The sequence below is a fragment of the Rhinolophus ferrumequinum genome, chromosome 20, assembly GCF_004115265.2.
Source record: "Rhinolophus ferrumequinum isolate MPI-CBG mRhiFer1 chromosome 20, mRhiFer1_v1.p, whole genome shotgun sequence".
NCBI lineage: Eukaryota > Metazoa > Chordata > Mammalia > Chiroptera > Rhinolophidae > Rhinolophus > Rhinolophus ferrumequinum.
In genome coordinates this window covers 5,108,407-5,135,395 of record NC_046303.1, presented here as the reverse complement: position 1 = coordinate 5,135,395, position 26,989 = coordinate 5,108,407, and the positions used below count along the sequence as shown (strand labels likewise).

The following is a 26,989-nucleotide window of genomic DNA, read 5'->3' as shown; positions in this document are numbered from 1 at the left end:
GCCCTATCCACACCTGCAAAGGCCAGGTGAGGAGCCCAGACTTTGCCCCTCGCGAGGCTGTGATGAAGTACCCCAAGCTCTCTGCAGAGTGAAAGCCAAGCAGGGAGCAGGAACTTTCACGCCCAAGGGTCAGTGTCAGTGAGGACGATGTGGGAGCCTGGGCTCCTTCCCCCATCGGCTGCCGACTTGGCCCCTTCCCCTGCCCGGGCCACATGGGGTCACACAAAGCCAGCTAAAACGGAAGGGGTAGGCAACATTCAGAGTCTTACAATACAAAGGGTGCAGATTTCAATGGAAAAAGCCCTCCTCCAACCATGAACCAGGAAGACCTCATATTCAATGAAAAAGACAATACAGATGTCAACACTGAGAGTGACAGAGGTGCTAGAATTATTGGACACAAAATGAAAGATGAGCCCACAATGCTTCACGGACTTAAATGTAAAATATACAACTATAATACTTGTAAGGGGGGAAGAAAAACTAGGAGATACTGTCAGGATATCGGGCTAGACAAAAAGAGTTCTTAGGCAAAAAAATGATCCATAAAAGACCTCCTCAAAATAAAAAACTTTGGCTTTACAAAAGACCCTGTTAAAAGGATGAAAAACCAAGCTACAGAGTGGAGAAAAGATTTGTAAGCCACATAATTAATAAAGGACAAGTATCTAGAATATATAAAGAATTCTTAAAATCCATCAGTAAAAAGTAATTCAATTAGAAAGTAGGAGGACTACGTGAAGAGATATTCTACTGAGGAGGAGATATAAATGGTGGATACATATGTGAAAAGATGTTCAACATCATTAGCCATTAGGGAAATGCAAATTAAAACCACAATAATTATCACTACCTACCTATTTGAACGCTGCCTCCTGGTTCCCCTCCCAAAAGTGACAGCAACAAATGCTGATGAGGGTGTTGAGAAATTGGATCATTCAAATACTGTATGTGTGAGATGTGAAATGATACAGCCACTATGGAAAACAATTTGGCGATTTCTTAACAAACAAAACAAGCAATTACCAGACAATCCAGCAACCATACTCCTGGGAATTTATCCTGGAGAAATGAAGACTAATGCTCAACTTGCACGCAAATGTTTATAGCAGTAATACATTTTGTTAGTACTATCCCAGATCTGGAAACAGCTCAAAGAGCCTTCACTGGGTGATGGCTAAACACTGGAACTTCCACACCAAGAAAACTGTGGGGCAGTAAAAAGGAACACACTATATGTACACAGAGTAATCTGGATGAATCTGCAGAGAAGTGCCAGCGGGAAAAAAACAAAGGCCAAGTACAAAAGGTTACATACTGTAAGAGCCCATTTACACAACATTCTTGAAATGACAAAATTATAAAAATGGAACCCAGATTTGGGGTTGCCACGGTTAAGAAGGAGGTGGAAATAAAGTGGATTTGGAGATCAAAGGGCAACATGAGGGATTCTTGGGGTAAAGGAAATACTCTATATCTTGATATTAGTTTTTACAAATGCAGGTGACTCTACAATTATTGCAAAATAAAAAGTTGAATTAAAAAAATATGAAGGAAAAAAACACTTTAAGTCAAAAAGGCCACACCTTCCAACTCGCAAGGAACTCCAGGAGCATCACAAGCCAACCTGTGAGTCAGGGGCCATCTTACACATGACATCCAGCCAACCACAACAAACAAACTGCTTGATCTTCCTTTCTTTAAATGTACAGTTATTACATATATTAGGAAGTTTTTCTATACTATCTTGAATTTTAGTTTGTTAAAAGAAAGAGTTTAACTTTACTTTCCAAACCCGGAGCTTGGTTCCCTTAGCTCTGAAAGCAGAGAAATAAAGTTCAACACAAGATGACCATCCAGAAACAGCCAACCTTGGCAGGAGAGCCGGGGTGAATTTTTACTTTTTAAAGTTAAAAACAAAAATTCTTTTGTTATAAGTGTCTAGGCAATTGCTCTTAAAACAGGGATTCTATAGTGCACTCTTAGTAAAAATAATGGCAAAAAGCTGGTATTTTACTAAGTAATCTATATACGAAAACTATAGCATCTACTGACATTTTTGAAAATGATATTTGGAAGAATAGTTTTAATTAGACTCTCTAAAAAAAATTTTTTTTGATCAACTGAATGTGTTTTACCTGGAAAACCATCCATCCATCCATCCATCCATCCATCCATCCATCCATCCATCCACACATATTTATCTCTCTCTACAAACATATACACACTAATATATACATATATGATCAGATATGTTATTTCTTAATATTTTATATAAATCATGTTATATTACTCATAAAATAGTTGAGCTTGAAAGCACCTTAGAAATTACCAAGCGAAACCTTCTCATTTCATAATTGAAAAAACTGACAGTCACTCCCAACCCCCAAATTCAGATCCTTACTAGTCATAGAAAAAAATTCAGAATTAGAACTCAGGGTCCTGACTCCTATTGCTCTATTTCACTGTTCTCACTTCCTCAAGCAATTCAATGGATGAAAACAGAATGAAAAGTTACCAGGATGACTGGGGATATGGATCACAGGACAACGTGAGAGCTAATATAAAATCCACTCTCTGAAATTAAACTTGTCTTAATCTGAGATCTTTCCATAGAGAAATGCCCTCATCCTCGTTCCCAGCTAATATGAAGGGAACTTTCTGTATCTGAGCTGCACACAGGTCACCCTCCCAAGGCCAGGTTTCCCACCCTCAGAGTGACTGACTGTCTACCAAGCACCACCGTGCTCTGTCTCATGCGCCATTTCCTTTATGATCTTACGGTGACATCCTGGAACTGGAGCCGCATGGCAGAGCCGGACGGCTGAGGTCGACTGGTGACCTCCAGTATTGTCCTCAGCAAGATGTCGAGCAGACTGGCCACTATCACGTCTATTTCCTCCAACACGGATTTTTCCTTAGGAGAAAAAAAGAAAGTGTTCAGAAAGCCATGCCTGCAGAGGCATATTAATCTCTCTGTAATGGAAAATGCACGTTTCCAAATATAGGATCGAAGAGTCAGAGAATTCGAGAGCTTTGACAGACCTGGACGTCACCTCGGTCACCCTAGTAAATGACCTTCTTTTACAGACAACAAAGGCATGAGAAGGGAAGAGCTTACCCAAGAGTACCCAACCTAGCTGTGCACTGGGACCCGAGATACAAGGAAAATGGTGGGGTGACATCCTGGGAAGCACCCCAGACGAATGCAGAGCACCAGCACTAACTAACGTGGCACGTGACCTTGGGCAAGGCCGTTTGCCCTTCAGGGCTGATTCCTCACTGAAAGTCCTCCTGGTTCTAAATGTCCATGATTTGAGGATCTCAGTTTGTTCTTATCATCACATCACTTGATTTGCAGAGGTCACGTCCCTAAATTCTATTTTAAGAGCAAATGACTATTCCTATACAAATGAATTTTTTTTTTAAAGAGTCCTACATGTAAAGGTCAGCAAGACCATTCATTCTAGGTGAATACCATTAGCTACAGACTGGACCGCTGGCCACAGTGGGGACACTTTCCTAAAGCTAAATGAACACTGTGCAAGCCCCCAGGGCTGGAGAGAGAAGCCGGGAATGCTATGCTGACTCTCTTCTCACAACGGCCCAAGATGAAACTCTGTACAAATGCTTTCTACCAAGGAGACAGACTTTGCAAAGAAAACGCTTGGAAATTGTGAGTTTGAAAGAGCTTTTGGACTAGAATTTTATGATAAATTTCCTTACACTTGTAAGAAAATTACCAAGGTTTCCTCCCTCGAGCAGTTTCTATCTACTCTGAATTCAGAGTAAGTCCAAACACTGAATGCAACTTCCATATTGAAACAGAACAAATAAAACAGGAAAACACTGAGCCCTGTTTTCCTGTAGTGACTATCTCACTTCACGTTTGGGTCACAGGGATGCATACAAATCCATCCTCTCTCCCATGCAGGTCTCTCTTCTTAGACTTTTGGACACAGAGCTTCTGGTCTTTTCTCTCAAGTGCTACCTCTGTTCCCAGACTACTGGGGCCTTATCTCCACCTTCCGCTGCAGCCGCTGCGGAGCTCTTCAGATGGCAATCATCAGAATGACAAAAATGAAAAAACCATAGCATAGCAGTGACCCAAAGGCAAAGAAACAGAGGTCTCAGCACTCGCAGCCCACCTCTGCTTTCCAGAAGCTGGGACGGGAAAGCATAACACTGGATTAACAGGTGTAGACTGGCAGAGCTGGAGCGGGACATCCTTCACACGTGGCCTTCCCATCATACCCCGAGCCATGGACATGAACACTGGAGTTGTCCCCACTTACAAGCCAGCGTGTGGTTTTTCTCTATTTGCGCCGCAACCTCTAAGGCAGGGGTGTCCAAACTTTTTTCAACGGTTTTCACCAAGGGCCGTATGCGGTAAAATACACACACAGCCGGGCCACTCACTCGAGGTGAAGTACGCACTGCCTCACCTGGTTTATTTAAGTAAACTAAATATATTTTTGGAATTTGCTGCGGGCCAATTGACAATGGATCACGGGCCGCAGTTGGCCCGCGGGCCGCACTTTGGATACCCCTGTTCTAAGGCAATTGGACTGCCTCCAGAATCAGGAACTTGCTCAGAACTTCCAAAGCCATAGCATGTTAGTAACTGTTGTTGGGGCCAAGTAATGATTGTGGTGCCAGGTACCCCAGGCTCCCAGGGCTTTCCTTGGCTGTCACAATCCCCACGGGACCGGGCCCCAGGGCCCAAGCTCTGAGCATCATCATCACGCAGCCTTTCACAGAGCAGCCCCCCAAAGACATTGCCCTGCAAGCAGTCATTTATTCCAGCTACAGAGCCTTCATCAGATCAAGATTAAAGACACATGTGGGAGGCTTTGCGCATTCTGAGTTTTCTAACTGGCGATTCAGTTCTCTCTTGAAGTACTAGTTTAGGAAACCCAGGTCATTTGGGGTTACAGCAATTCCACAAGGTTAGAAGACATTCCTTCGGTGGAAAAGCAAGAAGCCCAACCCAGCTGGAAATAAAAGTGAACATCTCAGGGGGTGACTCTTCAGCGTGGTTTCTTGGAAGACATTAAACTTTGGCTTCCGGAAGCCATTTGATGGGAGCTCCACACAGCGACCTGCATAGACTTACTGAGCTGTTTTTCTTGATGAGACAAAACACGTTGCTAAGGATCCGTGCGCACATGACCAGGTCCTTCTGCTCTTGCAGGTGCATGTGAAGGTGATGCAGCACGACAGGTAAGAGGATGTACCTGGAATCTGGAGGGAGAGGCAGCGTCAGTGGCACATCGGTCCAGCCTCGCGAACCTCCAACAAACCCCCAGCTCCCCGCTGCCACGCAGACCGTTAACTTACTGACACATGCAGCTAAGAAGGCACTCGTTCTACACAGGTGACACTGAAAAGCAGTCGCTCCTTTCCCCAACCCAGGATTCCAGCCTCCTAGACCCTGTGAGTCTCTTACGGAAATCGTCTTTCTTGTTTGTTTTACCTCCAGACATCCAGAGGGCATGCTTCTCGTGCTACTCCCTGAGTTTTTACTGAGATACATCATCTGCTGACTTCCCACTACAAACCAGATTTAGTTTATTTTACTTCCTTTGCTGCCCTCCTCGCCCCTAGCCTTTCTAGAGTTACATTGCAATTTCTTCCAAAATTATCCCCTTGTGTTTGTGGCCATTCTGATGGCCAGCCCTTCATGTATGGTTAGATTTTTGTTTTCTCTCTGAAAGCTTTCAGGGATTTATTCCCGGTAATTCAAAACTTCATGATTACGTGCCTTGTCTTGGCCTTTCAATCTATAAATTCATGTCCGTCAGCTCTGGGAACTTGCCTGGAATTGTTTCTGTGATTATTTCCTTTCCTTTTAGTTTCTTCTGTCCTGTGTCCAGAACTTTGACTCTAATCAGGTCATGAATCTCTTAAACTATCTTCTACTTTTCTCAAATACATGTTTTTAATCTTTTTGTCCAACTTTCTGAGCAACTTCCTTACTTTATCCTCCAAGATTCCTAGGCAGTTTTCTTGTTTATGCTACCGTATATTTAATCTCCAAGAGTTCTCTCTCCCTTCCGAGGCCACTGTCCTGGGCCTGTGACCTGTGCAGTCACTCAGGCCGCTCTGTGCAGAAGGGCCCGACTTGGTTTACTGCTCTGTTGATGCCATCAAGAAACTCATCATAATTTTCAGACCAGAGGTGTCGCTTTTTCATGACGCAGCCATTCCTGTTTCTTTCTTTGAATGATCTCTTTTCCTACCTTCCCATTCTTGTTTTTTGGGTGCACTACCTATCTCTTTGGGGAAATCAGAGGCTCTTTTCGAATGTGTTTGTTTTATTTTCTCACTGAATTATCTTTTTCTTTCAAGTTCTTCTTTGTTTGTTTGTTTCTTCAGTGTGGCCTGTGCCTCTCCCATGACAGGATTTCTCTCCAGTATCTGGCCATCTTTCATTGTCTACTCATCTTTACCAGCGAGGCACTAAAATGCCGACTGCAAAGATAAAACAACTGCATGCGTAGGCAAGCGTCTGGGCCGGTGAAGCTCCACTGCAGGGATGAGAGGCACCCAGAGGTACCATCTGAGGACCCGCAAATTTCAGAGTCAGATGTCCTCTCTCTGGAGGAAACTGCCAATCTCCTGTCTCGGGAGCACAAACCCACCGTCTTTTAGTAACTTGAACAAGGAAGGAAATCGCTGGGGGGGGGCCTCTTTGTTTAATGGGGAGGCTGTGTTTATCGGGGGAAGACTCACCCCTCCTTTAACAGGGTCTGATCTCCTGCAACCACACATATCTCAGTCACTTTCCCCACAGAGTAAACATCCCATTTTTTTCTGAAATAGCGGACAGGGTTGGAGCAGGGAGGGGTAGGTGCTAACTAGTCCTTCTAAAGCTCTTATAACCAATTTTCATACATCTAGCACCCTTACTCTTCAGAGATACCTGGTACTTTCCATTCTTGCTCCTTTCTGAGGGAGGCCACCCTGAGTATCTGCAGTTCTGTGGTGTGAAGTAGTTGTCCCCTTGGCTCCAGCCCGTCCCAACAGGCCTGGCTTTCCAGACGTCTCTTGTCTGCCATCAGCTGTCACTCATCTTTGTACAAACTGCTCACCTGTCTTATGTGTTGCCATCTCCTCTCCTATTCTTCTACACTTGTGAGCTTGTACTGACAAAAAATTCCTGTCCTGACAACAGGTGCAAAACCTTTTCAAAACTTTAGCACATTGATTCCAGCAACGCATAAATGTTCCTCCATGACCAGAAGAGTTTTATCCAAAAAGCAAGGTTTAACATCTGCAAGTCACATTCGTATACTCTCCCCGGGGGAAGAGTTGCTTCTTATTATTCATGGTAGTTAAGTTCTAAAAGCTTGCTGGGAACAATGAAAGGGTGACTGCTGAATCACTTCTCCTAGGGGAAATATATCCACCTGTCCATATCTCACATAGACTACAATCTTATATTCTAAAACAACCCATCCAGGGAGCGTCGACGTTCTCTACAAAAGAGAAAATGAGTTCAAATGCATTAAGTGAATTTCCCTAACAGGGGCCAGAGTTGGGGTTCATCAACTGGCCCCAGAGCTGGAGCTTCCTGCCCTGCACTGTGCTGCCTGGCACCCCCAGCCTGGTCACCTCTGTGTGAGGGCGTACATGAAGGTGGCAGAGGGCTGCCTCGTCTGGCTCAGCTGGGAACGTGGACATCGCACAACTCATATTTTCTACCACTCTGAGCATGTCCGTGAGTGAACGCAAAGTGCCACTAGCGTTAATTTTGGGGTTACAAATAAATTGCAGCGAGTAAGTGAATCCACGAATAATGCATTTTAACTATACATGTGTCAATAACTGGAAGTTCCTATCGATCCCTAATTTGTCATTAAGTATTTGAAATAGTAAGGTGACAAGTATTCTAAAAATTGACTCACGCAGTATATATTGCAATCTTTTGAAAAAGTACCAGTAATTATGCTCTCTTGCCCTGCGTGTTGATTGCACTACAGAATGTCAGGAGCACAAGTTACTATCACACGTCCATAATGAACATACTACTTGTGGACGTTCCCCCTTGCGAATGGCCTCGCCCCTCCCAGCTCTGCTCGGTTTTCTAAAAGATGTCATCTGTGCCACAATTCAGACGGCTTATTCTTGGTTTATAAAAATCCATGTGACTTATGGTTTGCGTAAGTTACAATCCATTTGACTCATTTGAGAAAAATGGACAACCTAAATAACACCATAGCGATAAAAGAAATTGAACTTGTTAAAAACCTACAAGGAAAATTCCAGGCCCAGACGTGAACAAGTCTACGTGAATCCTCCCAGTAAATAAAATAAACAGAGACTACAACTAACTCCTTTTGTGAAGTAAGCATTACTGATGCCAAAATTACCCAAAGGCAAAACAAGGTAAAAAAAAAAAACACTACAGATTGATCTCTCTCGTCAACATAGATGCAAAAATCCTTATAAATTTTTATCAAAATTAATCTGGTCTGATATATATAAAACTATCACTAAATAGGGTTTATCCTGGGCATGTAAGGTTTAATATTTAAAAGTCAATCAATCAATGCAATTCGTGGTGTTAGCGGTTGATGTAGAAAAAATGTGCAAAATTAGCATCCATTCATGATAAAAACTGTTAAGAAGCTAAGAATAGAAAGTAATTTCCTTAAATTGATAAAGGGCATTAGCGAAATGTGTACCTTTACCTACGAGGTTGGACAATTAAGTTCATGAACTTGTTGTAACCATGTTGCTAACCTTTTTGACATCAGAGGATTATTCATTATGAATTTGTACCAACTGGACAAACAGTTAACCAAGTTTGCTATTTGGAAGTGCTGAAAAGGCTGCGTGAAAACGTTAGACGACCTGAACTTTTCGCCAACAATTCATGGCTCTTGCATCACGACAATGCACCAGCTCACACGGCACTGTCTGTGAGGGAGTTTTTAGCCAGTAAACAAATAGCTGTATTGGAACACCCTCCCTACTCACCTGATCTGGCCCCAAAATGACTTCTTTCTTGACTCAAAGATAAAGGAAATATTGAAAGGAAGATATTTTGGTGACATTCAGGACATCAAGGGTAATATGATGACAGCTCTGATGGCCATTCCAGAAAAAGAGTTCCAAAATTGCTTTGAAGGGTGGACTAGGCTCTGACATCGGTTCACAGCTTCCCAAGGGGAGTACTTTGAAGGTGACCATAGTGATATTCAGCAATAAGGGATGTAGGATTTTTTCTAGGATGAGTTTGTGAACTTAATTGTCAGGCCTCGTAACATAATGCTTAATAGTGAAAGATTGAATGCTTTCTCTGTAAGATAAAAAATAAAGCACGATGGTCACTTTCTCCTGTTCAGCTCAACATTGTACTGGATTCCTAGCCTGTGTAATGAGGTACCTCCACAGGTGAAAGAATACAAGCTTTTGTATCCTAATAAAAACTATAAGGAAAAACTACTGGGAAAGTGCCTTGATCGGTATTTGTCTGATTTCTCCTCTGCCTTCTTGATTTCTGTTAGAAGTGAGGTCTGGCATTTTCTATTTCTTTTAATTCCTGCCCCGGGCTACCAACACAAGGATGTCTGGCCTTAGGTTTACCATCAAAACAAACCACATAAGGCACAGGCATTCTTCCCTTCAAGAAAACAAAGAATATTAAAATCTGAGGTGGTAAAATAATTCATTGCAGGCTTCCTTTAGACAGGAAGCCTGCCTGAGGAACTTATATACATCTTTATAAATTTATCAATTACTTGACAAGAAGAACCAAGAAAAAGAAATGGAAAGCTTACCCGAGAGGAGTCACTGCCTAGTGATGCTTAATTAGAAAGGAAGATAAAGTTTATCTGATATGTTCCTGCAGCCAGTGGGATCTGATTTCTAAAAATGCAATTTGCAACCAGCTGTTAAGAAAATCACTACCGCAAAACGGTAAATAAGGCAGACAAATAATTCGTGTGTGGTGAATATAAAGAGAAATATATGACTATCTGCAGGTTTTCCTTTTTCTCTATTCCCAGAGCAGTGTTAGCCAACACAAGTGATAGAATCAGGGAGTAAAAGCCAAACACGCTGACTGGTTAAAATGCTAAGTCTTACCTTTAAAGGAAAACACCTGGACTGATCAAGAAGCCTCCAAATATAAAAGAAAACCCACAGTTGCGCAAACACTGACTTCCCATGTGTTTAACAATGGAATCTGTGCTTGAAAGGGTCCATGCACTCACATCTCAGACACAGCTCCCTGCATGCGTGCCTCGCTGAATGTCTGAAGGAGTGACTCACATACACATCTTGGGGGTAAGGCCAGCTCCCATCAGTAACTCCCTGTGGGTATGGGACTGGGAAGGAAGAGAACAGCTAAGAAATGCGAGATTTCCTCCTAGCGGTTAAGTTTGAGGAAAGTCATCATCTTTGCTTCCTCTTTTAACAAAGCTTTACCAGGATCCCTGAACTCAGCCTCTGTCCACAGGCAGTGAGGACTGTGAGTCTTGTGGTGGCATGCAGGGATGCCAGCCACTCTCCACAGACTGGGTCCCAGCATGGGCTGGACATCTGGGGGTCACCAAAGCAGCCTCAGGAGAGTGGGCAGAGGTCACACAGCTTTGCATGTAGCAGAGCGGCTGGCTGCAGAATCTTGTGGCAGAGAAGCTGAAGTCAGAGCGGGGTGGGGCCTGTGGGTCAAAGCCACCAGGAACTAAACTGCCATTGTCACAGATAGCAACAAAACCTGCAAACAAGCCTCTCAGACACTGGAGGACAGACAACACTCAGAGTGGAAAGGACTGTGAATAATTTGGGGCTTCATGTCAAGCAGACAATGTCGGGATCACAGAGGAAAACAACTGTAGAGGGCAAGGACCACCTGTGTGCAGCTTACAGCTCTCACCCCTTGGATGCCTCCACCAGGAAGTATCCGTCCCAAAGTGAAGCCAGAAGGAACGCAAATGTCCCACAACTGGGAAAGCAGTAGAGGTGTTGAGATGACAGGTGGCTGGCTGGCTACTCAGGTTTGGAGCTCCAAGGAGAGATCTGGCCAGAAATACATGGACCACCAACAGAAGTCAAGGGGGTGGGATGGACCCCAAGACTCACTGAGGTTTCCTTACTACACAGAGCCCCGTACACTTCCCCAGCCACAACTACTGTCATATCACACCATATCACAGTTACTTGTTTAAAGTCTGCTTTCATGCTGGACTACAAGCTGACGGAGGGCAGTGGCTGTATCTTTTTAATTTCTTACCATAGTTCTCACATAATCCCTAGAGTGGGGTCTGCCCACAGGAAACAGTTGTTGAATGAAGGAACAAAAGAATGAGCTAAGCCATGAGTTCCACTGGACGGAGAGGCAACGGAACAGGGCCTGACATTTCTGTGCTCAGGTCTGAACACAGCGCGAGTGGGAGGTGAGTGGGCCGTCCGTCACCACAGTCCACTTCCCTTCCATCTGCTGGCAGTCACCCTCGGCCACCCCGAGAACGCAGAGCCTCCCAACACCAGATTTCGACACAAACCACGGCAGCTGCTCATGGCACTGGAAAAAGGACATGCTTTCCGGCCCCACCTCCACCCCCCTAAAAATCTGTGCAAATGTGGACGAGTGACGTATAAGAAAAGAAAAGACACAGTCTCGCCCTTCCCCCCGAATGGGCTTGCTCATGCCAATCCATTTGGGAAAGTTCAGAGTCAAAGTCAAAGGACAGAGTTGAAATAGGGTTTTGAGTCGCCCCAAATACATACGATCCTATTTCTTTTCAAAAACCACAGATCAAACATTGGGTCAACTATGATTTGGGGGATGCATATTTTTCATCTTAAATTCTATGTTCAGAGGTGACACACTGGCTTAAAGGCCTAATTTAATTTTTGTCTCTTCTAGGGAAAGATGGAAAATTATTTTCCACAGAAGCCGATTTCCAAGTACTTCTTTAAGAACCTGCACTTTAACATGGTTTTAACTAATATGTACCGTAAAAAAAAAAAAAAAAAATCACTATGTGGGCAAATCTTTAATAAAAGCCAAGAATAGAACCAAAGCACTGTGAAAACTATTAAATTTTCAGCAAGTGCTTTCAGAGCTCCCTGATGGCGGAGGACACCAAGAAAGGCCGTCTTCGCTCCTGAGTTTTTCCACTTTGGGAAAGGGGGGCTGATGGGAACACAGGTCAGGACAGAGAGGAGGAGAAGGGATGAAGGAATCCGGCTGGAGGGGGGCAGAACATGCATGATTTTTAACCAAAGGCTTTCTTGAGGTCTCAGATAATTTTTTTTAAGTTTTTTTATTTTTGATAACCAACATGAAATCTACATTTTAAAAAACTAAGGTTTTTACACTTTTTCCAATGGTCCTGGATTATCATTCTGCTTCAAGAAAAGACAAACCCCTTGGAATGCAACTCAGCTAGCCTTTATAAGGCCCATTTAACCCCATCTAACGGCTAGCAGAGCCGTTTTAAACAAATGGCATTTTCAAATGTGAAATAAATGCAATCACTTGCAATGCAAAAAAAGTCAACACTAAACTACACTTCAACTACAGTTCTAAGAAATAAAAGCAATTAGGCATCTATCAACTGTAGTGGGATTTTATTCTTAAAGTTGTCAAATTGATAGGTAAACCATCAAACATCCTTTCTCTATATTATGGCCTAAAATGGGGAGGCACGAAGCATTAATTCCCAGAATATACTTTGAAAATAGTCTAACAGTCCATCTTCCTCCCTCTGGCCCTTTCCTTTGAATTTCAGCCTTGTATGAAATCCACAAAAGGGCTAATGGGGACTGGAGTGTTTCTGGCAAAGAGGGAAAAAATTACATTTGGTGACTTTCTTAAGAAATCCCTATCCTAAAATACCTTTCCTGGCCTCCAGGAAATAGATTTGTGGGGAGAAAGGGAAACATGATTTGTTCAATTTTTAGACCTTATGTAAGTCTGCCTGGACCACAGATGATTTAGACATTGAATACCAATCTACTTAGGTTCCAATTCTGAGCCATGTCCTTTAGTCAAATGCCCTTAACTCTGACCTTGGGAGCATGACCACGGGGCTTGATTCAGTCCTCCCACCGGGCTATGGAATGGCTCAGCCCTCAGCTGCCCAGTGACCCTAACGCAACCTGGTTTGAATCTTCTATGAGTCCTTTCATTGCCTTCTCTGGTGTATTAATTTCTAATCTAAGCGCATTCTGCAGTCTTCTGTAGCCATGCTTGTGCCTTTGCATGCTGCCTCCACTTTGTCCTCCTTGGGATTTGTGATGGTCAGTTTTGTGTGTCAACTTGACTGGGCTATGGGGTGCCCAGATATGTGGTTCAACGTGATTCTGGGGTGTCTGTGAGGGTGCTTCTGGGTGAGACGCACATGTGAATCGTAGCCAGAGTAGAGCAGATGGCCCTCCTGGTGTGCTGGGCCTCATCCCACGCATGGGAGGCCGGAACCAAAGGTGGAGGGAGGGGGCGTTGCTCTCTGCCTGTGGGTCATTGGTCTTCGGCCTTCGCACAGCGCTGGCTTTCCAGTCTCCAGCCTGATGACTGCAGATCTTGGGGCTTCTCAGCTTCCATAATGACATGAGCCAATGCCTTCAAACCAGTCTCTCTCTCTCATCACACACACACACACACACCCTACTGGGTCTGTTTTTTGTTTTGTTTTGTTTTGTTTTGGAGAACCATGACCAATACAGTATTATAGCACAAAGGCAACTTTTGGAACTTTCTATCCTTCCGGGGGTTTAGAGGTGGGAGGGTGGGTGTGGTGGTGGAGGGGTACTATAACATCTAAGGTCTTTTTCTCCAAAATGCTTTGAAATTTATTTTCTTAACATATGGGCCAGCTGTACTCGGTACTTCTTTCTCTGGCTAAGAGAAACCCCAGAAAATGTGGTCACTTTCTCAGACTCTTCTCATTCTGCATCACTAACCAGTTCTTCTTTGCTGATCAGAATTAAGCTCAGAAGAGCAACTGTCTTGAGAACATTCTTTATGTTCTGAGAAATGGAACCGTGACTAAGGCAGGTCAAGAATTAGGTGCTTCGTCTTTTGCAGACTGCGTATCCAGTTTTACACTTATCATTTACATCAAGAAAATGCTATCTGCAATTTCTATCCATCTGGCCAAGATGTGTGTGATCACACAATTGCAGTACTCTTACCTCTCATTTCTTTTACTTTCAATAAATAAATAAAATCCATTGATTTCTAAGTGTTTTTCTCCTTCATATATGGAGCTAAGGCATCAAACTGTTTTCGAATCTCACGGTTTCACTCATATGTGGTAGACAGAATGCAAAGACGTCCATGTCTTAATTCCCAGGACCCATGAATATGTTACGGCAAAAAGGAGTTTGCAGAAGAGATTCAATTAAAGATTTTTGAGATGGGTAGATTATCCTGGACTATCGGGGTGGGTCCAATATAAATACAAAGTCCTTTAAAGTGAAAGAAGGGTCCTTCTACGAGTCAGAGACAGAGAGAGATCTGAAGGTGCTATGCTGCTGGCTTTGTAGAATGAGGAAGCGCCCACAAGCCCGGGCTGCAGGTGCCTCTAGAAGCTGTAAAAAGCAAGAAAATAGCTTGTCCCCTGGACACCCCACAAAGGAATGCGGCTCTGCTGACAGCTGACTTCAGCCGAGGGAGAAGCATCTTGAACCTCTGCCCGAAGGAACTGTAAGATACAACGTTTGTGCCCAGTACACTGCCACTGGACCCTCTTTCCCCATGATTCTTTGCGTCCCCACGATGCCCCGAGCTAGTTTTACACTCTTCCTCCCCTCCCTCCTCCAGCTAGACACAACCCACACACTCTTGGGAGATGTACCCCGGGGTCGTTGGGAGTCCACCACAGTCCAAGACCTCCTATCCTGTTCTTTGACACCATCGATGGACCCTACTAAGTGCATGGCACATCTCCTCTTCCTCCGTACATCTTACCTTTTAACTGGACCGTTGTGCCCCAGCATTGAGGCCCCAGGTCCAGTTTCCAACTCAGAATTTCAGAGTTACTAGAATCACTTGCCAGGCTTCCCTAATCTATTGTGCGGTCCCATGTGATTTCATGAGAGCACAGTCTGAACCTTGGAAGGCTCGCAGGGATGCTTACTGTTTTTCTCCAGGAAGATCACCCCCTTCCTGATGTGCCCCGTAATTTACATATGACAGACTCTGTTTTCATCGATGGTGAGTCACCCACCATCAAGCCAAGCCTCGTCCTCCGGGGACAGTGACGGAAGTCCTTACGCTTATTAGCACTGACATGGGCCTCTAAGTGTTCCTTTAGCTGGGAGCTGCTTTGGCTTCTCCAGAAGTTCACGCTTGTCCATGATCATCACAGGGCATGCTCCACATAACACGAGAGGCACGTTTCTCCCTCTCTTCCTCTTCCTCCGCATCATAGCGTCACAGCCACCAACCTCCCAAGCCTGGCTGAGCCTCTCCTCTAGGCCTCAGCACAGACTCTCCAGGGTCCACATTCCCCGGGTCTCTTAAAGCCTTCTACATCCACCCAATAAAAGGAAAATCTCACCACCTCCCACAAAGACCCAAAATCTTTCGTTCTAGGTTACAGCAGCTTCTTCTCTCCCTACCTTAGTCCTGATTTCTCTACCACTTACTGAGTGTCCGTAAAGAGCAAGGCACCGACCGAGTCCACAGACAGAACACATCCCCCAGGGGCGTGCAATGAACACAACCACCCCCTCCTCCCCAAACAAGGTCCTTAAATTTAAAAACAGTTTTCATTATGTGTTGCGCCTGTGCCATCAGGCTTCAACCCGAGGAAGAAATATGGCAAAAGTCACCAATTCCTTTGAGACAGAGATAAACTTTTCTTCACCTGGCGAAAGCAGAATTAGTACTCTAGTCAAACTGAGGTGCCATGTCAGGCTGAGTGTCTAAAATGTTTTACAGTAAAAGAATGCAAAAAAAAAAAAAAGGTTTGTTCACTACATTTGAAACCCCATTTCAAAAATGTTATACCCCCATACGCATTCATGTGGAAAGATAATTCTCAACAGAATGATTTTTTTTTAAATTTAGTAATACGGACAGAAACTTCTTAAACTCTATAATGAGGTCATATTTTATCTCAGGAAAAACTAGAAGAAAACAAGAGGCAATGTGATTTAATGACCTATGACAAAATCAATTTCGTAATTGCTAAATTAGTAACTGCTAGTAGGATAAAATAAAAAAAGACAATACATCAAAACTTCCATCCAGTTTCGGAGCACAAATTAAAGGAAAACTTTTAAGAGACAAACAAACAAGGATCAATTTGGGTCCCTGAAAGCATCTCTGAAAGAAAATGTTAAATTTTGTTGAGCATAAAACAACAGAAATGAAATCTATAACAAGAAAAGCAAGCATACCCTACACCATAACTAGTTGTGATCAGAATCAACAATGTAATCATTAGGGCTTTCATTCTTTCTAGAAATAAAGTTTTAATAGTCATGCTTTTGTATTTGTACTTAATTTATTCCATCATCCAAATACGCAAGGCTTTCTAGAAAACGGTTTTCAGTTTCCGTTTTGAAATTGTTTCTGCTGCCCTATGATTCACTCTAAGAGGTAAGGCTTGCTAGAAACACCATCTCATCGAGGAGACGCAGCACCCACCTGGGTTGGTGTAAAGCTGGCTTTCCACGGTTTTGCCAATGCACTGCAGCTTCACGGCCTGGAGGGAGTCGTCCACGTGCACGATGGTCGGCAGGCTGCCCAGCGTGTCCTGCACCAAGCTGGCCACTTCCCGGACATCGAAGAGCTTCAACAGCTCTGAGTACACGGCTGGGAAGGAGCTCAGAAACACGGCCTTAAAGGAAAGGAATATGAGTCATGGTAAAGGAAAAGACATCGAGCCTAAGGAAAAGAAGCTTATAAGAGTTTATTTGAGCCAAACTGACGACAATTGCCGGGAAGCAAAGTCTCAACAGACTGAGAAAATGCTCCGGAGAATGGCCGTTTTGCAACTTATTTTATATACAGAATAAAAGGAGGGGGTTTACATGAAATCCATTGGTTGTAGGTTAAGGGAGTGGGAGAAAGCAAAGCGGGGAAATTTCTGGGATTGGCTAAAAAATAAAATGGAGAGACACACACTTCTTTTACATTGGTGGGTACAGGACAGTTAATAGCATTTTACAGCACAGAGAGATGGGATTTGGGCAACAAGATAACAATGAGGGATGCTGTAGTTTCCTGCTCTGGTGTGGTGGGTTGTGCCCCCTGGGGGGTCTGCAAAAAGAGACCCCCCAGGGTCTGACATTCCACGGGTATGTTATCTGAGATGCAAAAAGACAACAGACAGGTTCACTTAAGGTAAAGATTGACCTTTGTCAAGGGAACTACAGGCCAAGGATGTGACTTCCCTCCATGGCCTGCTTTTTGTTAGGAATCTTTATGTTCACGCCATCCTAAGTGGTTATTTTCAGTCTCCCGAGCTTGTCAGGTTTAACCTGTGGCCCCTTTTCCATCCCAGACCTGCCCTGAGAAACTAGCTGCAAAATGTCAGTGAATGTAAGACTGTGACAAATACTTTTAAGTGATGGGAAAATGAATGTCAAATGTTTCTGGTACCTAAAGCTAAAAGGCTCAAGTTAAAAAAAAAAAAATGCAGCAGAATAGGGCAATTTGTTGAAATGTGCAAAGGTGCAACATAATAAAAACTGAGAAATTCAGGAAAATCACTGACATGAGCCAAGTGATGGGCAAAAAAACCCCCATGGAACCAGAAAATTGCAGCATGATCAAATGGAAAAAAACTTGACCAAGCCCTGGGATGCTGACTCTTACACTTCCTTTTGGAGACACTTTCTGAAGTGTTCGGTTAAATTTCATTTACCTTTAAGAAACCAAACACACTGATTCGCTATAGCTTATGACTCAACTTATGACTGAAGAGAAAACCAGTGCGGGGCATCAGAAGACCTAAACAATCTATAGTACAGATAACCCCCGTATAACATGGCGCTTCTATAACACAGTTTCGCTCTTACACGGTTTGAGAATTAGAGAAATCTCCGAACAACAGAGGGTAATAAGAGCTTTTAAGGGCAAAAAATATCTCATTTGAAATTAGGGAAATCCCCCAACAATACGGAATGTCATAAAAGCTTAGCAGTGATGACGAAGAAAACATTATTTAATGCATATTAATATGTTATACTTTTGGTGAAAATTGTTTTAGTATAGATATTTCTCTTAATTATAAAAATGTAATAGTATGTTCTTTTAATTTTTGGAACCTAACATCCTTTTTTGGACTAGTTCTTTGTTTCGTATAACACGGATTCACGTAACACGGCATTTTTCAGGAACCTAATGACCGCGTTATACGGGGGTTACCTGTACTTGCTTGGCTGCTAATCAACTCTGTGCCTTTAGACAAGTCATGCTAGCTCCCTAGGTTTCAGTTTTATCACCTATAAAATGAAAAGATGCTGAGAACAACCCCTTGCGTTGGTTCAAGATTCACCATAAACCCAGAACTGTGTGTACTAAGAATAATATACTTTACATAAAGAAAGAAACCTGCAAATTGTTTTATAAGGAAAAAAAGACGCTGATATCAAATCGTAAGGGGCATACTTCAAACATTGGGCTAGGATTGTACAACAAAGCAAACAAACTCAGTCTTTTAAAGTGCCACAAAAAGAGGGCAATGCAAGGAAGGATAGGCCAGCCTCACCTCTACCTAGAAGGAGAAGGAGGCACATGTTTCTCATACGCTGAGATTAAAGTGCTACCTGGCTTACCCATGAGCCCTGACACCGGCCGAAAGTAGGTCGAGTCTCCATGTGCTGATGACTCAAATTTAAACCCATGGATTTTGCTATTTCTCTATACAGTTGCAGCAAAAATATCTAAAAGCCAAGACCTGCCTTTGATGCCAGAGGCATCCTAAGCTTAAGGTGCCACAGTCACCAGCGATGTTCTTCTGGACTCTGAAAAATGACAGAGTTACTGGAGAGTTTACAATTAATAACTTGGTATCCCCTGTTAAAAACTGTATTTATATAACCTTCATTTCCCTCTGCAAAGAGCTGAATCATACAGATGAACTTAAAAAACATAAAATGATCCCAGCTTTCTGATTATTGAAAAGCCAACTAAGTTGGTTTTCCTCAGGGATCCTTTAATTTATCCACTAATTCTTTATTTCTATCTCTTTCCTTCAAAAAAAGAAAGCATTTGAATGTGCCTGCAAGGTAAGATACATATATTGGAAAAGATGAGGGAACAAACATCTTCCAATGAGGACCGGAAGCCAGTTGTACTGAATATCTAAGCTAAGATCTTTTACTGCAAAAAACAAACAAACAAAAAAAACCCCACACATTCAATTTCATTTTGACCTTTCTGAGAGCAAAGAAAAACCAAAAATAAAATTATTCAGAATTTGGGGCAGGGTCTTGGACCTCGATGCTTCTGTGGTTTTTCTTCTTCCCCTGGGATTCCCAGGGTCAGGATCTGTCCCTGGAGAGGAAAATCAGGAACCACTGAAATAGCAGCTAGGGCAGGGCGGTCCTGACCAGGGCAGGGCTCCAAAGGACAGACGCATCAAGGAGCTGGGCTAGGGTTGGGACGACTCAATGTGCCTCTTACTAGAACCAGGATGGCCAGACCTGTGGGGCAACCGTGCACTGAGCCAAGATGAAGACAGCTAGGACGGCTGCCCTGCTCCTGGGAGATGGCAGTGCCGTGAGCTGTAGCCCACATGGACAGAATGCAAAATAAGCAGGGAAACTAGGTTTGTGCTTTTAGGAAGCCTGAGAGTGAAACTCCAAATGATGGATACTCTTGGCTCTGAGTGTGGTAGGCAGAATTCTAAGGCGAACCCCTGGCCTTTGTCTCTGCTGTTGATCCCGTGATTGCATCATGCTACACAGTGAAAGGGCTTTTGCAGATATAATGAAGGTTACTGATGAATGGATCTTAAGATATAGAGATTATCCAGATGGGCCTGACCTAATCACACAAGCCCTTAAAACAAAAGTTTTCTCTGGTTCGTGGGAGATGTCAGAGATGAAAATTTGACATGACGTATCACTGCTGCCATGACATACCATTGCTGAGGATGGAGGGGACACATGCCAAGGAACGTGAGTGGCCTCTGGAAGCTGACAGCACCCTTCTCCTCCCCCAACCCTGGCTGATAGCCCACAAGGAAACAGGCATCTCAGTCTTACAAACACAAGGAAACTGATTTACGCCAAAAGCCTGAAAGATCCTAAATGTGAATTCTGCCCTAGAACTCCCCCAGATAGACCTCAAAGCCAACACCTGGATTTTGGCTGTAGGAGACCCTAAGCAAAAAGTCCCACGAAGCTTTCTGTACTACAGAACTGTGAGCTAATAGCGGGTGTTGTTCAAAACCATTAAGCGTATGGTCATTTGTTACACAGCAAGAGAAAAGCAACACACTGGTTCATTCAGAAGGCGTGGGTTCCAAAGGGAGCCTGGAATGGAAAGCGGTGTGTCACATCCCCTGATGCAAAGCGTCCTCATTGCCTGATGAAGAAAGCTAGCCCCTTCATCATTTTATACAGACTTTCTCTTAGCGTCAAGCTAAAATAGAATTGTCACATCAAAATTTGCAAGTCTGGGACACTGCACAAAATACTAGAGAATGACTTCAATTGAGTTTATGAAGATACACAGAAACTTTATGTACACATTTTATATGTTATCTCTTGATAAGACGGTAAGGGCAAAAAAAGGAAAAACCAAATATGATTCTATGAAGGTGCAAAGGTTGTTTCACTACCTTGATCGAGGGACAGAACTTAGAGAATCAAATCAATATGTTACACAGATGAAAGGAGACCAGCTCTGTGCCGTGGCTGTACCTCAGAGGCTGAGGTCATTTCAGGGCGACTGCTAGTGGAAACACAACCAAGGTAAAATAATGTTTCTCTATCTTTAAAGAAGAAAAAACATCTCTTGAGTCCCTAGCAAGGCATCTCATTGAGAAATCATGACTTAATGTTACTCTTAAAAGAGTATTTTTCAGATGTGAATGAGGTTAAGTGCTGTCCCTGTAACTGGTTAAGGTTTAAAACGAAAAATCTCAAAATGAAAACTCAAATGTTCCATAGCTTTTGTGAAAGTGGTGAACTGAGAACTCTGGTCTGAAGGTCACTGGACTGTCCTTTTCACACATCCTAAAGTAGGTCGGGCTGTGGGCAGTTTGACCTTGAGAATTCTGGTGAGTTCAAGAGCAGGGAACGTGCCCTTGAAGACAGAAGCCAAAACGACCTAAAAGAGTCTGAACTGTATCTCTGCCCAGAGGGAAGATCAGTCCACTTCTGCAAAGAAGAGAGTAACAAGCACAGGCCCCCAAACAGTCCGAAAAAGCACAGCACTATTATGGGAAGTCTGCTCTGTTTCCGGGTGTCTCGCCCTTATAGAGAATGCCTTCCAAATGTCAAAGGGCGCCAAGTGATAGCAAGCCTCTGAGGGGTTGAGTGTCATCTTCTAATCTCCCATTTTGTGTCCCAATTCTCAACCATCGTTAAGTCTCTAGTCTCTGAGGGAGGGTCACAAAGAGGCTACTTCTCCATCTGACAGTTTTATAACCCAGTCACTAGGATTTGAAATGTACAAAGAGGATTAAGAAACGCAGAGAAAGATATTCAGAATTCTCTCTCAGAACACGTCTGAGGCCATGCTATTTGGTACGTGGATGGATCCCGTTCTAAACAAAATGTATGGAGCTTACTCCCCATGTAACAGAACTTGGCGACAGCCACTCAGCACCAGTCACCTAAGTCAGTCCCAGGACAGTGAGGATCCAGTTAAAGAAAACCATGTGAGGTTAGCTGAGGCCAACAGAACGAGTCTCATGTGGATGGATCGAAACGTGGGGCAAGGCTAGGGAAAACCACTTAACAGGCCGGTTCTCGTGAAGCTTCCTCCCAAGGCGGATGGTGCACGTCTCCTCAGCAGTTCTGGAAACTGGAACTGAGGCTGATGCAACCCAAGAAGTCGTCACTCAGAGCGAGAAGAGGCTGAGGACAGGCCACCAGCTCCTGCCCTGCTAGCACTCAGAACCTGGGGACTTGTTTTCTAAAGTCTCTTCAAAGACAGTGAAGCTACACATATACACTGGACCTATGGATTTCTCAGGGAGAAAACATTCATGAGGCTGCTACATAAAAATAAATCCACTCTGCTCATTTTTCTTCTACGCAGCAGTGAGCAAGAAGAATTACCTGTGATTGGGATAACGCTCCAGACCCTTTGCTCTCTTGTGAAAGAAAGAAACGGACTGACATGAGGAGCTCCTGGATACAGCAGCGGAATTCCTCCTCGTTCTGGCCACCGGTGGCGAGGGAAAACAGCCTTCGAGATTGAACTATGTACTTAAAAATGTATTCTTGTGCCTTGAAACGAAATTTTAATAGAGTTACTTTCAAGGGAGACTAAGAGTACTTATTCTAACGATGACAAACATGGAAACCACGGTACAACATTAGGTTTTAAATTACTGATTTAAACACAAAGGGCTCATGAGATTTTTTTGAACAGCCTTTACTTGTAGGGGAAGAGCCATTTTTCTCTGAGGTTTAGTGAGTGGGAAAACGTATAGATCACTTAAAATTCGATGTCAGAGAACAAACTGATGGCTGCCAGATGTGGGAAGTTGGGGGCGGGGGCAGGGTGAAAAAAGTAAGTAAAGGGATGACAAAGTACAAATTGGAAGTTATATAATTACAGTCATGAGGATGTAAAGTACAACATAGGGAATATAGTCAATAATATGGTAATAATTATGTATGGTGTCAGATGGGGTACCAGACTCATTAGGGGGATCACTTTGTAAATTACATAAATGTCTAACCACTATGCTGTACATCTCAAACTATTATAATATCGAATGTCAACTGTAATTGAAAAATTAAAAAAAAACATAAACATTCTACGTAATTCTCCAGCGGTATGAATACTAAATGTTTTTGGTACTCAGAGGTTTTTTAATTTAGCTAACAAAGAGAATCTGTTTTTCAAAAATGATTTTACTTTGCTAGTCAGTATTCTTGCCACTTAGTATTTACCTTCAGTCAGGCCAAAATGTTAAATTTATAATTAATGAGACGCTTGTTTTATAAAACGCATACTTGCCTACTTTTATCTGCTGACATCAAACAGGGTGGAACTCAACAACAGGAATGGAAGGATGAGCAGGGCAGTTACTGGACAATCCCTTTGACAATCTGTACTCTTCCTAACATGTTTGCATCTCCATATACAATGGAGCACAAAAGGCATGAGACACGGACGCTGCTAAGCCACGAGACCCAGTCAAACCTCAGTTTTCCGCATCGATCCCTGCTAAGCCACCCTATTCTCTCTGAAAGTTTAAGATACATGGTTCTCAGATGGCCTCTGTCAGGGAGGTGGAAGCAGGAGCCAGGAACTGCCAAGCTAACTGCTCACCTGTCATCCACTATCATAAACTCTCCCTCTTGCCAATCCTAGATGCCACATCAGGTGTTCTGGAGCCCCAAGGAGTAAGGATTGAACCCGGAGCAGGTTCCAGTGGTTCAGCCCTGCCGCCGGGTCCCTTCCAACTTTGGGGCAGCCATAAAGTGACTGAGGTCCTGGCACTGAATGTCAGTAATGTGTCATCAGCCTCTGCTGCCTAGTAGAGGAGACCATGGCGTTTCGCACCACCGTGTGCCCGCCCTGGGTGAGCACGCCATCTGCTGTCCGCACTGAGCTCTTACCTTCAGCACTGCCTGGATGTGCTCTTGCCGCTCCGCCTCCATTATCCTGTCCACATACCACTTGAGCACTTTGATGAGATCTCTAAAATAGAGGCAGAAAGGTGCTCAAGGTACAATTGGTCTCATTGTCAAGGAGATGCCCACAAATCGCTAATTTTTATCATGAGGAGGCGTCTTTTCCCATCAGTGTTCACCTTCTATCCAACTGCTATAAGATAATGATTTCCCAAAGCCTGCACATTTAACATCACTACCCCTCTTCTGAAGCTGAAGAGAGAAACAACACTTCCTCCCAATGAGATTCCTCTCAATCTGGGATATCCCACCCGCCCTGCTATTTCTGGCAAGGCTTCTACATGGGTGAACACCAACATCAGAGAAAAGGACCCTGGCCGAGGAATCGCCTGGAAGGATAGCTGTCACAGTCAGTCCTGGACAACTGCTTACTGGGATTCCTCCCCCGTGACCATGGAAACAGCTGAGGGTGAGAGGAAAGACGAAGGCAATGCTTGCCCACTTCAAATCACACCCCCTGGGTTTATCAAGCCCGTTCTCTGACCAGGCTTAACGTTACAATGAGTCTCAACAGGAGACTTTCCAGAAAAGCCAGGAAGAACAAGGCTTAATGTCACAGTGTGCGTCAGTAGGAGACTTTCCAGAGAAGCCAAGTTTTATTTTTTTAAAGAAACAAAAATTGAATCAACACCCCCTTCCGAAAACAATTCTCAAGATTGCAGTCTTGCTACCTTTAACTTTGGTCAGTTCTTGATTTCTATGAAACAGGATAATTTTGTTAAAGTTTCCTCTTTTCTCTCAGTCAGGGAAGAATACATGCATGTGCCCATATGTAGGTGCCGCTGGCCATGTCATTGGGAAAATAATATGCCACCAGTGAGTTTCCGACCACCCACAGCCCGAGAAGATTCCACAGGCCTTCTGTGTCTTGTTAGCACTGATTATCCTGCCTTCCTGGCCAACCTGAAGTGTTAGGAATTACACTCTTGTTCTCTAGCTTCCACAGACAATTTCAGTCGGAAGCAGTGAGCCCCTCGTGCTGGGGCCAAATTGCAGGCCGAGTGGCAGACCTGGGCCAACATATGAGAACTACTCCTGCTGTTACATTTCACCCTCTGCAAAAATCAAGTCCTGCAAAAATAACTCCATTCATGTAAAGATTGGTGGCATAAAGCTTAACAAGCCCTGATAGGGAATACCCAAGTTAACAGGATCAAAGGCTCATTTGGTTACCACCTTTTCTGTATCCCATAGATTGTGGGGCAAAGGGCAAAAACCCTGATTTCATGCTCTTCTCACACACGTCTGGTAATAGACAATTGTGCATGTACAATATGGACATAGGAGCTTAAGGTATGAGGTAAAAACATGGGCAGAGTAGCAAGGACAGTGCTGGAACATTGGGGTACATTTCAGGACATCATTTAAGCAGAGGCAAAGGCTGGGAGAATGTGATGCCCAGGACAGAGTGAGGGAAGCTGTTGCCTCCTGGCAATTATCACCCAGGCTGCATGGAGACAGGTACTAGCTAAAGCACGTCATTATTCATTTGCTTTGAGCCTCACTTGCATAACCTGAGCTGACAGGGAAGGGTGAGCAGTTAAAATGTCAGCTGGTGTCAAAGGATAGAGTCCAGTGACATCACGACTTGTTGGCAAGGACCAGGTCTGCATATTATCAGCACAAAGTAGCGACTGGCATGCAGGAGGTGCTCAGTCAGTCCTAACAGACACATGAATAAATGACTTTTAAAAGATATGATGGCAAAGTCTGGTTTCCCCATATTTCTTTCTTAAAGACAACTCGAATCATCAAGGAGTGTGGTAATTAAATGGGGCTCTTGGCAGCCAAAGTGAAAGAACGGCATTTTAGACCAAAGAATATCAAGTGAAATAGAGACAAGAAGAAAACACGTTATATTTTAGGTTTCAGGAACAGAATTCAGCAAGTTCTTTTTTATTCTTTTGATGAAAATAAATTCTAGCCATTAAAAAAAAAAAAGGTGTGGGAGAAAGGAAGATTCGGTCTCAAGAGACACTTCAGCTGTGCTTCATTTCTTCGTATGCTCCCTTTTAAAATTTTCCTATAAAGCCGGTTCTGCTTAAAAAAGCCCAGAAGAAACTGTTTCTAAACCAATTATAAGAGAAAGAGTCTTACCTGTATGCCAGTGCCCCAGCAAAATGACTCTCAATATAAGTGTCCATTACAGGTTTAAAATGATGAAATTTGCTATCTTGCAGCAAATTTATTATGTGGACCTAAAAAGAAAACTGAGCTTTATAAAACTGAATGCAAACCAAGGTATTTTTTCTTTTTCTTTTTTTTTTTTTTTGTTCTTTTTAAATGAACTCTCATGCTATTAAGTTCACATTTCTGAAAAGCCTTAGGAAAGTCAAGATTGAGAGACAAAAGTCTTACGATTGTTAAAGTGAATTTAAACTCACCAAAGAATCAAACACTTTAGAACCATATTTTTGGGAATTTTCATCTAAAATTCCAAATAAGGTATCCAGTGTATCTTGCAGAAACTGTTAGATAAAGAAGAAGTACATGAACCAACAAGATACGTCCGTCTTTCCCCTCCAAATATTCTTTATCCCACGAATTTCCGAGAGACGAGTCATAAAACAGCAGATACCTTTACGATCTCTGAGCCATCGATTTCTTTCAGTTTAGACAGACAGCCTGTGATCTTGTCCGGGTGGGTTCTCCATTTCAAAAGATCAAGCATATCACCTTTCCAAACAGAAAAGACACTTAATTGTCTTAACAGAGGACAGTCTTTCACGTAGAGGACAGTCTTGCCAGCCTACGGTAAAGCTGAGTTCTCACCCTTCCTGGTCACCTAAGGTGTAGGCTCGCTAGACTAGACCAGCTCTCCAAGATGGTGTTTATTACAGTGCACTCTAATTACGTCTCATTTTTCTGTTGCCTTGCAAACTCCGACTCATCCTTCGGTTCTCAGGTGAGCTGTGGCTTCACCCAGGAAGCCTTTCCTGAAATCTCTAGACTCAGCCAGCTGCCCCTCCCATGTGTTGCCCCCTCACGGTAGTACTTACCCACTGTCACAGTTGTCTGTCCATGAACCCATTAGACCGTGAATTCCAAGAGAACAAAACCACGCCGGGCTCGGCCCTATCCCGTGCCCAGAACCCAGCACAGAGCAAGCACACAGCGGGCAGTGGATCCTGCCTCCTCCAGTAAGGGAGTCTCTTGAGGGCTGGGCATTTGTGTTATTCACATTTGTGGCCCT

General features: G+C 43.5%; 1 protein-coding gene across 4 annotated transcripts in view; it reads right to left on the bottom strand.

Moving 5' to 3' along the window:
- Positions 1-26,989, bottom strand: part of DOCK4 (dedicator of cytokinesis 4) — a 368,315-nt gene that overhangs the window by 90,663 nt on the left and 250,663 nt on the right. For all 4 annotated transcript variants that reach the window (XM_033088115.1, XM_033088114.1, XM_033088112.1 and 1 more), the window contains exons 18-25: positions 26,375-26,472; positions 26,181-26,264; positions 25,894-25,994; positions 23,722-23,803; positions 22,207-22,377; positions 16,613-16,805; positions 5,117-5,244; positions 2,783-2,917 (exon numbers count right to left, since the gene is read on the bottom strand). In XM_033088115.1, the coding sequence (XP_032944006.1) occupies positions 2,783-2,917; positions 5,117-5,244; positions 16,613-16,805; positions 22,207-22,377; positions 23,722-23,803; positions 25,894-25,994; positions 26,181-26,264; positions 26,375-26,472 (992 nt within the window). The remainder of the gene's footprint in view (positions 1-2,782; positions 2,918-5,116; positions 5,245-16,612; positions 16,806-22,206; positions 22,378-23,721; positions 23,804-25,893; positions 25,995-26,180; positions 26,265-26,374; positions 26,473-26,989) is intronic.